This window comes from Caretta caretta, chromosome 1 (genome assembly GCF_965140235.1).
Source record: "Caretta caretta isolate rCarCar2 chromosome 1, rCarCar1.hap1, whole genome shotgun sequence".
Lineage (NCBI taxonomy): Eukaryota > Metazoa > Chordata > Testudines > Cheloniidae > Caretta > Caretta caretta.
This window is the reverse complement of record NC_134206.1, coordinates 218,885,761-218,900,961: the sequence shown is the minus strand read 5'-3', so window position 1 is coordinate 218,900,961 and position 15,201 is coordinate 218,885,761. Positions and strand designations below refer to the sequence as shown.

The window sequence follows — 15,201 nt, the reverse complement described above, 5'->3', positions numbered from 1 at the left end:
CCACCAACATGGGCTCTTTTGCTTGACTTGGTCTGTATTCTTAAATATGTGTCAAGACTTGACAGCTTCATTTACTGTAAAGGCATATGTGAACTAGATGTACAGGTAAATAATACATGGGGAAAGGTACATTTTGTAATAAAGAGCGCCTGATCTTGGGTCAAAAACATGTCTAGTTCTGGGTTTCATCAAGCGGTGCACTCATTGGAGGGCAGGGGACCAAAATAATTGAGAAAGAGTTTGAGGATGTCTTCCAGGGGACAGGGAAATTCTCAACAGAATACAGAATAGACTTACAGTGTCAAGACTTGACAGCTTCCTCAATATTGTTGTTCATTTACTATTCATCCACCAGGTGACACTGTGTGTGAAAATGCCTTATTTAAATGAACCTCAGCCATCCCTGGCAGAGCATTAAAGGATCCTATGATGATCACACCTGGTGTGTATAAGCGAGCTCTGCAGCCAGTTCATAGTTGGTGCAGAAGTACATGACAAGGATCGCTCAGGTGTCTTTGTCTAATTCCAGACTGAGCTCATTAGATTCCAACTCTGCTAAAATTCCTTCCAGAGTTTCAACTGGATTTTGTACCTATTATTTCTTTCCAGAGAGTGATACCTGTATATGCAGCCTGGAGAGCATTTTGGGTTCCTCTGGGATGAGGAGCACTTGTGAATTGTGAGGACTTTGCATATGATACACAGGATGAAAAGGGGGCAGTAAAAGGCGTCTGTGCCCATCATGACATTTGTGTTTCAGGTGGAAGATACAACCAAACGATTTTAAGGTGAATTACATCCCAGGTACATGTCCAAGAGTGACGTACCTGCTCTACGAAATCAGGTGGGGCAGAAGTACCAAGTTCTGGAGGCACTGGTGTCGAAACACCCCAACCCAGCACACCGAAATCGCCTGCCTGGAACATGACTTCAAGAAGTTAAACTTCAGGCCATCAGTGCGCTGCTCCATCACCTGGTTCCTGTCCTGGAGCCCCTGTGGGAAATGTTGCCGGCGTATAGTGGAATTCCTGAGGGCACACCCCAGTGTGACTCTGAAAATAAAAGCAGCGTGGCTCTTCAGACATATGGATGAACGCAACCGACAAGGCCTCAGGGACCTGATGGAGAATGGAGTAGCCCTATACATCATGAACCTGCCAGGTATCCTAACCACTTTTTGGCCCTGCCTAGGCTAGAATCAAAGGTGTGATGCTAGAATAGGTTAGCAGATGGATGCTAACACATTTGAAAAGCCTAGTGCAGAAAAGACAAGCCTTTAACATGTGCTAATCTGGTCCAGATGAGGTCTCGGAGGGAGCCAAGGCATTAACTTGACCAGTTTTCCACGTGTTAAAGTGTACATTTCTGTGGCTACACTAGACTTCTAGAACATGTTACTGAGCACATATTAGCAGAGACATTACATCGTCACAACTTTTATCCCAGTCTAGACAAGTAGGGTTGCCAGGTGTCCAGTTTTTAACCAGAACACCCGGTCAAAAAGGGACCTGGCGGCAGTGCCAATTGGGCCATTAAAAGTCCATTTGGCGGCACAGCAGGGGTCTGGGGCTAAGGCAGGCTCCTTACCTGCCCTGGTTCCGCATAGTTCCCAGAAATGGACTCCAGGTCCCTGTGGCTCCTAGGCGCATGGGCAGCCAGGGAGGCTCCTTGTGCTGCCCCCGCCCGAGTACCGGCTCCACAGCTTCTATTGGCTGGGAACCATGACCAATGGGAGCTGTGCGGACAGTGCCTGCAGGCACAAGGGCAGCATGCCCCACATCCTGAACCCCCTCCTGTACCACAACCTCCTGCCCCAGCCCAGTGAAAGTGAGTGAGGGTGGGGGAGAGCAAGTGACAGAGGGAGTGGGGATGGAGTGAGTGGGGTTGGGGCCTCAGAGAAGGGGTGGGGCAGGGGTGTTCGGTTTTGTGTGATTAGAAAGTTGGCAACCCTATAGACAAGGCCTTTGCTATAGCTGGGGACTGCATGGCTCACGGGTGTCAGAGAATGGCATATGCAGCCTGTAACTTACAGGGCACGATTTCCAAACTAATTCCAGGCCAGGGAGGCTGGCTGAGTGGAGGGAATCAGGGAATGGAACATGGAGCCTTTAATCTATAGGGCAGCAGTTCCAGTTCAATTCCTGGGCTGTAGTGACCAAAAGTTCACGTCAGCAAGGAGCCAATCAGAACAGTTCTATGAACTGGGTTGAAAAACCAGCAAGTCAGCAGCAGCCACTTGTTAACAGAACTGAAAACTAACCAATCACAGACACTGCTGAGTTCCTAGTGTTACCAGCAATAGCCACTCTCTGTGGGTGGGTTGTGTGACATGAGCTGGTGGTTGGGTGTGGACAGGACAAGTATCCAGTGTCACGCCCTTATTGGCAATCTGACTGAAGAGGCCTAAGCTTGGCAGGAGCACAGAGAATCTCTCCCCCCTTGCCCAAGATGCCAGCTGTAGCGGCATGGCACGGTGCCAGGCCGACAGCCTCTGCACCTCTCTACTGTATCCCCTGCTGCGTCAAGCTGCATCACTGCAGGGGGCAAGCAAGTAAACTGGCCAACACCAGTGTGGTGGATACCTGGCCTACCACATTCCTGTGGGAGGGTGAGGTGTGCAGTGAAGGCCTGGGGAGTGACAACGTTAGCCCCCAAGCAACCCCCTCCCTGCAGCAGAAGGGCTCATTGGCAAGCTGATAGCAGGGAGTGGGGAGGCGTTGGGAGCTGCACCAGCAAAGCTCCCCTCTGTCTGCTTTCCTTTCCTCCCCCTAACCGAGCCACAAGAGCAGCGCAGCTGCCTATCATCCCAGCTCCTTCTGTCCGCTCCGCAGGGCAGTGGGGCAGCATGTGCTCAGAGGAGCAACCTCTCTCTAAAGCCGGGCCCCTCCCATCTACATGTAAGTGGGGGAATGGTCCCGCTATTGTGGGGAACTTTCCTGGCTTATACACTACCCTGGTGAAAGGGGCTAGTGAAAGGATCCTCGCTCCCACTTCCTTTACCCAGAGGCCTGCCTGACCTCAAGGGCTCCCCTTCCACTTTCCTGTCTGGCAGAGTCCTCGTAACCCCAACAAGGCTGGGGGGCTTCCTGGGATTCCTGGGGGGCTCGACCCCCAACCTTGCCGTGGTCACTTAGGGCAGGGGCTAGGGTGCCCCCACTCTGGGGTGTGCTCTCTGCCCTGGACGCTTCCCTGACCCACTGATCATTACATACAGTTCAAAGCAAATACAATTTATTAAACAGCAATCAATTTAAAAAAATAAGGGAAAAATGGGAAAGGTTAAAGGAAAACACGTCACCCCACTCTGTGGCACGGGGACATCACAGCCAAAGTCTCTGCACTGTAAGGGAAGTTCAGTCTGTTCCTCACACGTCCCAGGCCCCTTCTCAGGCCCTGGCTGTGCTGCAAGGATGCTGTGGGTTGGACACTTGCTCTGGCGGTGGCCACACGCTCTCAGGCTTTAGGTGGCAGGACCCTTCTTCCCAGCGTCGCCCCCGCCCCGTCGAGGTTACAATCCCCCTCCAAGTCTGCCCTGCAACGTGTCTTGGCTGGGGGTGTTTCCCTGCATTGGGCCTGCTGCCCAGGGTCCCCCTCGCTCTCTGGATTGGTCCAGCCCCAGCTCCACCACTCTGCCTCAGCTCCAGCTCCTCTCTGCCTCAGCACTGCTGCTGCTGCTCTGCCTCCAGCTCCCTGGGCTGCTTCTCTGGCGCTGGTTGCTGCAGCTCTGCTCCCAAGACAGGTCTGCTCTGCAGGCTGCTTCTGTGACTCTGCTCCCAGCACTGACGTGCTTCTTGGGATGCTTTTCTGGCCCCCGTGGCTGGCACAGCTCTGCTCCCCAACTCAGCTTGGGCCCCTGCTTTCTCCTTAGCTCACATAGAGGACGGGACCCCGCTGGCCTCCTGACTCCCTGATTACCCTGCCCACCCTGTCAGTCAGGCTGACCTGGAGCATTGGCCTCTCTCCCCATTGTTCCTGGGGTCTGTCAGTCTCAGGGTCCTGATTTCCCATGAACCCTTCCCCTTTTAGTACTGCGAGCTAGCCAACCAAAACACCCCCACTGAGTGTTAATAATAGGACAACAGTCCCCTTACATACAGCCTCTTTGGCTCCAGCAAAAAACCCCAAGCATATCCGTCCTCTCCCCATTCCCTCCCCATCTTGTAAGCGGCAGAATGACGGAGGAGTAAGTGGAACAACCCAAACTGGGCCTTTCCCAGGATGTAACTGCTATTCTCTCAGGCTGATAATGAATGAGGGGCTTGCACAGTTCTTTGCTGAAACTAGCCTTTCCTTCAGACAGAGTGCAGAACCCTGATGCATCAATTCCACTCTTGCTGTATGGTGATTACGCCTTCCAGACATGTGAGCTTAGACATGTGAGCTTAGACGAGATCACAGCTTACATGAACAATGTGACTAACTGATTACTGATTGACAGCTTGGACCCTTTGGCCAACACTGAGTTCAGTGTAAAACTCAGACTCTGCCTCGATCTTTACTGACCTCTGACTGAGCAAGGAGGGGCTCATTGATCCCTTGGACGCGTCCCTCAACAGGCGTGACGGGCTATTTATTTCATCAGATTACAGATACTGCTGGAGAACATTTGTTGCCCATCAAGATGAAGAAGAAGATGACTATTGCCCCTTGTTGCGCTCTCTGTGGATCATTTTCTATTGTCAAGAACTCCAGCGTGTCCTTTGGGTGAGTAGACATTTTGGAGAAAATGTTGGATCCAAGAACAAACCTAAATCATATGAGAGTTAGGTTTCGAGTGACCCAGCTGTGTCATCTCCACTTAGCCTATGGCTACACTACAGAGCTTACAGCAATGCAGCTGCGCCTCTGTGGCCCTGCTAATGCAGACACTTTAAGCTGATGGGAGAGAGCTCTCCTGTCAATTTAATTACTCCAGTCCCCGCGAGCGGCAGTACTATGTTAGCAGGAGAAGCTGTCCCGCAGACTTAACGCTGTCCACAGCGCTGCTTAGGTCAGTGTAATGTCGCGGGGGGTGGGCTATTCATACTCCTGGGCGACATAACTTATACTGATGTAAGCTGTAGTGTGCACATAGCCTGATATTAGCAGAAGTACCAGGCAGGGCTCCAGTCAGGATTGGGGCCTCCATTGTACAAGGTCAATTTCAAAACACGAGAGGCAGGGCAGTCCAGTAGAACCTGAATGTCCCACATTGCTCTGAGCAGTGCAGGGGCAGCCCAGAGAATTAATTGCGGTCCCACCTCACTCTAGGGAGGGAGTAAGTTATCTCACCCATTCTCATGGAAGAGCTTACTGGCCCATGTGCCCAGCCTGCCACTCTATCCAATCACCCTGCCTCTCACTCCTTGCCCCCTGGTCTGTCTCCACCCACTTGCTGGCAGGAGGGAGTATCAGGAGCGAGCTCTCCTCCTATGCCATATAGCTGGAGACACAATCTGAGCAGGGGAGTACAGACTGTGATAATCTACATCCACCGTGGATGTGGCACATGGTCTGTACACAACCAAAGAACCGAGAAAGTGCAGAGTTAAAGGAGATACTGTCACTTAGCATCCCCTGATCATGCCATAGTCACAGCAAACTTCACCCCATCCCGTAGGTTAAAGTCTCCCTCTAGACCATTTGTTCTATTATTATTCTGTTCACTTATTTGCTCCCAGTCGCACCCGCAGCGTGCTAGGCACTGCACAAAATGTAAGAAGACAGGGTTCTTGTCCGACAGGCAAGCAAAAGAGACTAGACAAGCAAACCAGTGAAAGGTAAGAGAAAGAAGTACAGCGTAAAAGAGGTCAGGGTGGTGACTGACCATGTCTAGGTAAAACAATAGTTGAGAATTCAACTGGGGATAATGTTTTAGGGTTTCTGTTAAGTAATATAAGTAATATAATTCTGATTTACACCCGAATAACTCTACTGGCTTCAGTGGAACTAAACCAATTTACAGCACTGTGTGTGCGTGTGTGTGTGAGAGAGATGCTTTTGGTTCCCGCTCCCTGAACTCAGGGTTCCAGTTCCTCTGTGGTTTTGTGTATGTGTCCACAGTGTTGGGTGTGCGTAGTTATTCAGGGCCTGCTGCTAAATGGATTCATTACGTATGTCATGTATATCTATTCATTTCAATGGGTTCATTACGTATGTCATGTATATCTATATATTGGACTGCTCTGCCATTGGGACTGTTGTTATGTTTTGTTTGGACTGTTACTGACTTAGTCGGTCCATGGTTATTACATGCTTTGATTGACCACCTACCTGCATGGCCTGCTTCGGTTTCCTTGTGTTTTGGGAGTGCTGTTCCGGGGCGCAACAAAGGATAGCATCATTGTTGTGGCATGGTCGTATAATTCAAGCTGAATATATTTATGGGCAGTCTCAAATGGGTCAAAGGATAAGCCCCCTCAGCCTTATCTTCCAATGGTTTATTACAGTCTGTGTGGCCGCTTATGAATGTGGCACTAAGAAATGGCTGTCCTCTGCACGCATTTGAAATCACTACCTGACAAGCCTTTGCTGTAGAATGGTGAAACCCAATAGCTGACTTGTTACCTATTCATTTTTTCCTACTTATTATATCTTTGTCAAGAATATTTGTAACAGTCACTGCTTAACCCCCCAAAACTCAGGGGGCCACTGTGGATAACTTAATAAATACTGGATGAAATCCTGGCCCGATGGAAGTCAATGGCCAAGTTTTCCCATTGACTTTGATGCGGGCTAGGATTTCATACATTGTAAACCTATTGCTTCTGTTGGTAACATAAATATTTGTTAGGTAGAAACACTGGGCAAAATCCTAAGGTATTTATCAAGTCAATGGTAATTTTGCCTGACTAAGGACTGAGTGAAAGCCTCAAGATCTGGCTCAGTTTTGTTATGAATGATCAAGGACAAACTCCAGTCGGGCTATTCACATGAACAAAGGTCACAGGATTCAGCTGCATATGTTTTACAGAGTGATGATGACAATGATGACAACCAAAACTTTTGATTTGTGTTTCTGAAATGTTCACAACAATACCGAAAATGTAGGGTCTATAGAAAGTTCATGGATTTTCCCACTTTATTGACTACATTTCATAAAACGCACAAGACCTGGTAAGATCAGGCAATTTAAATGTACATTTCAATGGATTCATTACGTATGTCATGTATATCTATATATTGGACTGCTCTGCTATCCCACTAATACGTTGTAGAGGGTGATACCCACAGAGAATATTTATTTAGTCTAGATTTTGTCTAGATGCCTTTCTAATCACTGAATTGTGCATTTTTTGTCAATCAGACGCTCCTCCATAAGATTTTCTAATGGAGTTTCAAAAGAACACTATGGGTAAAATGTAACCAGAGTAGATTTTTAATTTCCTTTTAGACAAGAAGCGCTATAAATGGCAATTTACTCCCATCAGGAATCTGTTCAGATTTTTCCTTTTCTTTCTATGATTTTGTGTTCAGTATACTTTTGGCTGGCTGAATTCTGCTCTATTCCATATCGGTACTTATGCTGTGCTCATCACTGTAACATCTGGCATGCATATAACTCTTCAGAATTAACTGTGGGTGATATAAACATCAAGTATTATATGAGAGCCTTTTTCTAGCCCTTATCAGAATAACGTAACTGTGTCCCCCTCCCCAAGATTGTTCACAGGCAGTGCTCAGAGTGTGGCCTATTCAGGATGAGGGTGGGGATATGTGCACTATGGAGGGTGGGAGGAAGTGGAGTTTGATACAGGTAACTGATGAGTGGAGTTGTGACTTTCCCCGCTGGTGTTATCTGGACTGGTGATCTGCTAGGTCACTCCGATCCTTGACTCTGGGAGCCAGCCTTACCCTGCTCTGCTGTGAGAACCCCCACTCCTGGGCTGTTCACGCACAGCCTCTGGCATGTAAGCTGCTCCCAGCTACTTGCAACCGAATGACACTAGCCAATATCTCCGGTCCCAGACGCAACCCTGGGAACCTCCGTCTTGCAGTGTCCAGCTATGCCTGCTGGATGCTGCAAACTTATATAAGTTCGTCAATTTAACAAAGAAATTGATATGTACCAGGCTTGTTCTCCAAAGGGGAGTCTCTGACACGCTTCAAACGAAACACACTGCTTCAGGTAGAATAAACAGACAGATTTAATAACTATAAAGATAGATTTTAAGTGATTATAAGTCAAAACATCACAAGTCAGATTTGGTCAAATGAAATAAAAGCAAAACGCATTGTAAGCTGATCTTAACACTTTCACTGCCCTTACAAACTTAGATGCTTCTCACCACAGGCTGGCTGGTTGCTCTTCAGTCAGGCTCTCCCCTTTGATCAGCGCTTCAGTTGCTTGGTGTGTGGTGTCTGGAGATGTAGGTGGAAGAGAGACAAAGAGCATGGCAAACGTCTCTCCCTTTTATCGTGCCCTTTCCTCCCTCTTGGCTCCCCCCCCCACGCCCTTCAGAGTCAGGTGAGCATTACTGAATCTCTCCAAGCAAGGTTGAGAATTCCCCTGTTGTGGCCTCATGCAGGTGAGTCATTGCATTGTAGCTCCCTTGCTGGACAATGGCTGTTGATGGGTTGTTTGACACCCCGCCCGGTCGCTGGTTACTTTCCTTGCAGTTGCCTCTGGGGAGCTAATATCTGGCTGATGCCCGCAACTTACATCATGTTTTAGTGACAACCATACTACACAATTGTCATAACTTCACATGCATTAATGATACACATATATGAATAGAGAAATGACTTTCAGCCAATCATAACCTTTCCCCTGTTACTTTACAAGGCATGCTTTATACATAAGATCACAATTATATGAAAATGAGGAATATGGGGATTACAGCGCGCTCCCACAAGGTATAGAATGTCACGGGAGTGGAGATGGGATATTAAATGACTTAACTGCTTATTCCTTTGCTCTTTGGGGTCTGCGCTGGTGGGATGTGCAGACTAGGAACATTAACTGAGTTAACCAAACTTTGTGTGTGGAGACAAACGGCACCTACTGCATTAATCTGTCTGCTGTGAAAACGTGCTCTTAGTCCCTTTTCCTTTAAGGGCCAGACCCTACAACTCAATCAGCATGGGCAGACCCCTATGCCTGCAGGTAGCCCCTTGTCCCCTCTCTTGAAAGGCTGAAAGGGGTGTTTTGCAATTGTGTTAGCTCATTCATGGTAGCTTAGCATGATTGACAAGCCCTGTTCAACTGCAGGCTAACACATATGAAGCTGTATTAATTGGCTCTGGTGTAGCCTGAGGAATACAGCTTCAAGTGTGTTAGTCTACAGCTTACTGGGGCTTTCCAGTCATATTAAGGTAACTCCACCAAGCTAGCACAATGGAGAAAAGCACCCTTATTGCCCCTCACAACAGGGCCATTGACTTCAGTGGGGCTCTGAGCATTTGGCTAAGTTCAGCTGGGCACATCCAGTTGCACAATCATGCCCTAAGGATACAAGACTTAAAACTTACCTGCCCTAATAATTGATTGTTTCACACATTCTGGGCAAATCACAGTGAGTCTCTTGATGCTCTGTTCTTATTCTGTTTGCCCTCGGTAAGTGTAAGGGAGGGTGTAAAGTGAATAGGAGAGCAGAGTGCAGCTCAGGAGACCAGGGTTTGGTTCCTGACACAGCCAGACTGCATGGGTCACCTTGGACAAGTTTCCTAATCCTTAGTGTGATGCAGCTCCCCATCTGTAAGATGGGGGTAGTGCTTCCCTAACTGACAAGGGTGTTCCAAGGATAAAATCCCATTAATGATTATGAAGCTCTTGTGGTTAGATGTTGATAGATGTTTGTCTAAGTGTGTGTGCCCTCTGTGTGCTGCCCCAGCCCTGTGCAGAGAGCTGGCACGGCAGGCCTCAAGCAAAGCCACAAGATCCGTTAAGGGATAAAGGCACCCAGCCAGGTTTATTGTCGACACAGTAAGGTACTAGTATCCCACAGACTCTACCAGACCATTAATACATGTATGCCCATAACAATGGACCAGCTCAGTGAATGGCGGGACTTTCCGATCCTCCCTAGGCCAGACAAAGATACTCCCTCTGAGATACATCTTTATACTCTGACACAAACATGTTACGTACTGCCTCTGGCATGGTTAGTTACTGCCCCCTGGCGTGGCTAGTTATCACCTATCACCTTTGTGGCAAAATACCTTGTTCGCCTCAGCAGGCTCTGTCCTTTTTAGCCTTGGAGACTCAGGTTTGGGGCAAGATGAATCCTTATAGGTGGCACAGGGTCCTGCTACTCCTCTCCTCAGTCAGTTCCTTGTGTTTGTTTTCCTTCCCTTCTGGGGAGCGAGGGCAGCCTCCCTACTGGGAAGGTTTGGTGTCTTGCTGCAAACAGCCTACTGGCAGCTTCCCTACTCCCTCACTCTTCTCCTTCTTCTACCCAGGGGAGGGTTTAAAAAGGTCCCAAGTAGTTGGAGTCAGCTGAACCTAACTGATTCCCTAGCAACCCCTTTTCCAGCTGAACCTTATTGCCCCGTGGTTATCTCTCCTCAGTGGATAGGGAGGGGCCTTTTAATCCCCTGGGACTAATTATTACCCCCCCTTTTGTAACTGTTTGTCCTGGGTTTACCACACCTTGTACATGTTGGTTTGATAGGTATAAATATAATTCTTGCGCCATTTGTTTTTAACTGTAAATTTGTCCTGTACATCATGTATATTTTTTTAACAAAGGTATAAAACTGACTTTTGTTGCAAAAAAATAAAAATAATTAAAAAATAATCATGTGACACACACAACATACAACACAGGACAACATACATGACATACAGGACAAACTTACAATTAAAAACAAATGGCGCAAGAATTATATTTATGACTGTACAAAATAAGGTAAACAAAAATAAATAATGAAAAAGGGTTAAACATTTAAATAAACAAGTTATTACCTTTTTATTTAAAACTTTTATTAAAAATTGATAAAAATTATATTATTATTGTTTTGCTAGCAACCCAGCATGTTCATACCTTATTATACTCTGTGTGGATTTGCAGGGAAGGGCTAAGGCGGTTCCCTAGCTTACGGTTTTCTGTCATATTAGATCGCGATTTCTACAGAGGACAGCTCACTTACTTACCAGATTAGGAGTTGGAGGTCACCGGTGTGGTTAGATGTTGATGGATGTTTGGCTGTTTGTGCATGTTCCCTTTGTGTGCCACCCCAGCCCTGCACAGACAGCTGGCACAGCAGACCTTGAGCAAACCACCCAATGACCACAAGGGACAAAGGCACCCAGCCAGGTTTATTGTCAACAAAGCACGGTACTAGTATCCCACAGACTCTACCGGACCACTAATACATGTATGCCTGTAACAATGGACCAGCTCAGTGAATGGCGGGACTTTCCGTTCCTCCCTAAGCCAGACAAAAATACTCCCTCTAAGATACATCTTTATATCCTGACAGAAACCAGTTAGTACTGCCTCTGATATAATTAGTTACTGCCCCCTGATGTGGCTAGTTATTACCCATCACCTTGTACATGTTGATTTGATCAAAAAATCTCTATTACGTACTGTCATCCTGACCTTGTCTTTTAGGAGGGGTCAATGTGTTCCTGTTATCCTTGGGGAATGTTTTTGTACCATCCTTGATATTGGGATGTTTTGGTACCACTTAATATCAGGATGTGTTTGCATGCGCACTCTGTGCCTAGCACTTCTTAGGAATGTGTATTTCTGCAATACCCGCCTTGTTCTTGCCAGATTCTGTGAGCAGGGTCCTGCCTCATACCAGGCCTCTGATACAAGGGCTTATGTCTCAGGCTTGCTTCCTACTACAGCTGTCAGATGCAGTCAGGATGGGGGAGGGCATATATGCACCTAGACAGATAGAAACAACATATAAACAAGGAGAATAAGAGTACATTTGAGGGGACTTTGTAATTGATTTGTTTAATTTCTGATCAACGAACAGGTAAATGCAGGACCTTCCATTTCAGTCCCAGTTACCTCCATGTTTATCTAGCCTGTATGATAGACTCAGAATGGATCTTGAATATAGGACGTCAGGTCTCAAAATCCCAGCTTGCTAATTCTATGTGAATGTGAATTCCATGAAGAGAATTGCAGTATCAGTTGTCCAAACCGACCAGTTAATCTAACATACCATTTTGGTTCAACAGTCTCACCTTGCTTTTCAACTAGCTGAGACTTGCTAATGCCTGGTATTAAATAATGTATTAGATCAATCGCTGCAAAATATATAGTATGAAAGTCATTGGACAGCATTAAAAAAGAGTTATTATACACACACACACACATATACGTTATGTGTGTATGTATATACAGAGAAAGAGTTGTCTGGGGAAAAGATTTTGGGGACACACACACACACACATTCACATTTATGCCTTCCCTAGACAACTCTAAAGACTAAGTAAGAATTTCAGGCCTTGGCCCCAAGTGTCTGGCTAACAAGCAAGTGTGAATAATAAATCACCATATCTCAATTCCCCTCCTCCCCATACAAACCTATTCTCCTCCATGGAGTGTAAATTGGGACCATGAGGTTTTGCCTACAGTGGGACTACTCACGTGCTTAATGTTAAGCATGTGCTTAAGTGTTTTGCAGAGTCAGGGGCCTAAGAAAATGGAAAATTAACACAGGAGCCAAGATTTTCAAAAACGGGGCCCTAAAGTGAGGCTCCGAGATCCTGTTTAGGACTTGAAAGCGTCTTAGTTTGAAAATCTTAGTCACCTCACGTCATTCTCAGTGCAGTATGTGTCCACCTGGGTGCATATAAGTTATTAAGGAAGTAAGAAATTCTGAACACATCTGTTGAAAATATGTCCCAGATAGAAGTGCCAAATATGAGGCCGTATCCTGCTTTCCTTGGAGACAACTGGGAGTTTTCCTGCCTTGAAATCATCCCTGCTTCTGAGAGGCCTGTCTGTTTCCACAGCTGAGTTATAATGCACAGTAAGCCCAATGATTGCAGGTGACCACTGATCTCCCTTACAATCTCACAGGACTGCTCACACTTCCTGCGGGAAGGAGTTAAGAATGATTTCCTGTGAAAGACACTTCATTTTAAACCTCTGATTGATGCTAAAGATAAAACAATTGGCTTTTGGCCTTTCATTTTTAACACCCAGCTTTCTCTTTTCCCACCAGGGTCTCCCTTCATTGTTAGCAAGACATGCACACCCATGAGTATCAGCAGCACACCTTCAATCTCGTCCTGCAAGACAGCTAGTGCCAAATGCTTTTACAAGAGTACTGTGCAGCAGCCAAAGACTGGCAGCCTTTACATTAGAATCCCGACTCGCCAGTCCCACACCCACATCTATTGACCTACTAACCTGAAGCACCAGCCAACCATCGCCAGGCAACAGGACTGCAAAGGAGCCACTCAGAAACAGCCAGCAGGAAGTTCTGAAAAAGCAGCCAATCAATATTTAACCGGACCTTGGGTCTCCATACGCAACACACCCTGGGGGATCGAGTCTCCTCATCAGCTCTGCATGCCCTAGGGAAGCAGGGACTGGAGCAAATCCCTTTGTACCTGCAGTTGGACATGTCTCTGTGCCTTCCACCTTGGTGAGCAGGACAATCGAAGAGTATTTATGTTTGCAGTGTTGTTGCAGCCATGTTGGTCACAGGATATGATTGAGACGAGGTGGGTGAGTTAATATCTTTTATTGGACCAATTTATGTTGGTAGAAGGGACAAGCTTTCAGGCTACACAGAGCTCTGTGACCTGAAGAAGAGCTCTGTGTAGCTCAAAAGCTGGTCTCTCTAACCAACAGAAGTTGGGTTCAATAAAAGAGATTACCTCACCCACCTTGTCTCAATCATATTTATTGCACCTTGAGAAACTACCATTATCAAGTCAAAGCAATGAACTGTTTGCATCAGGAATTCACAAGCAGATCATTTTTATATGGAGTTGTATTTTGGAGAGAATTTTTCCTGCTATTTTATTACTTGAGTTTATTTGTCTATCATTGAATTTCTTGGTTTTATTTTCTGTATTATTTCTGACCATTAAAAAAGAACAGAATGAAACAGAAAATGTTCCTTCAAAGGAAGCGCTGCTTTTCGTGCTTAGATTTTACCGACGTGTTAATGTGTCGTTTGCCTTCATCCCAATGTAATCCTGTCCTGTGTAGGCCTGTGTCATAAGTGTAAAGGGAAGGGTAACCACCTGCTGCATACAGTGCTATAAAATCCCTCCTGGCCAGAGGCAAAACCCTTTCACCTGAAAAGGGTTAAAAAGCTATGGTAACCTCGCTGGCACCTGACCCAAAATGACCAATGAGAGGACAAGATACTTTCAAATATGGAGGGGGGGAACAAAGGGTTGGTCTGTCTGTGTGATGCTTTTGCCGGGAACAGATCAGGAATGCAGCCTCACAACTCCTGTTAAGTTAATAAGTAATCTAGCTAGAAATGCGTTAGGATTTCCTTTTGTTTAATGGCTGGTAAAATAAGCTGTGCTGGAGGGAATGTATATTCCTGTTTTTATGTCTTTTTGTAACTTAAGGTTTTGCCTAGAGAAATTCTCTCTGTTTTGAATCTGATTACCCTGTAAGGTATTTACCATCCTGATTTTACAGAGGTGATTCTTTTACCTTTTCTTTAATTAAAATTCTTCTTTTAAAAACCTGATTGATTTTTCATTGTTCTTAAGATCCAAGGGTTTGGGTCTGTGTGGTGAGGATTCTTATCAAGCCTTCCCCAGGAAAGGGGGTGTAGGGCTTGGGTGGGATTTGGGGGAAAGACATCTCTAAGTGGGCTCTTTCCCTGTTCTTTGTTTAAAACGCTTGGTGGTGGCAGCATACGGTTCAAGGACAAGGCAAAGTTTGTACCTTGAGGAAGTTTTTAACCTAAGCTGGTAAGAATAAGCTTAGGGGGTCTTTCATGCAGGTCCCCACATCTGTACCCAAGAGTTCAGAGTGGGGAAGGAACCTTGACAGCCTGGTTTGTCCTGCGAGAGGCACCACAGCAAACAGTGTAAGAACTCTAAAGACCTCAGTGCTACTGAAGTCTCATGCTTTCCCCGGAGGAGGCACAGAAGGGAATGATGCAGGAATAGAGGCAGTGGGCAGCTCCTAGCTACCTGCTCCCAGCCTCTCTCAACAGGAAGGGAAGGCACAGGAGTGCCGGCTGTTGTGGGAGCTTCCAGCTATTCCACTCCCAGCCTCTTGCTGTTGGCAATGGGGAAAGACTGCTGACTGGGAGTCGATGGGAGCACCAACC

General features: G+C 46.6%; 1 protein-coding gene across 1 annotated transcript; it reads left to right on the top strand.

The window, feature by feature from the left end:
- Nucleotides 1-752: 752 nt before the first annotated feature.
- Nucleotides 753-14,584, top strand: LOC125623396 (C->U-editing enzyme APOBEC-1; the record flags this gene model as incomplete). Its single annotated transcript, XM_048822691.2, has 3 exons — nucleotides 753-1,161; nucleotides 4,583-4,704; nucleotides 13,114-14,584. Coding segments are annotated over 3 exons (570 nt in total), but the record flags the coding sequence as incomplete, so codon positions are not given.
- Between the last annotated feature and the right edge of the window lie 617 nt (nucleotides 14,585-15,201).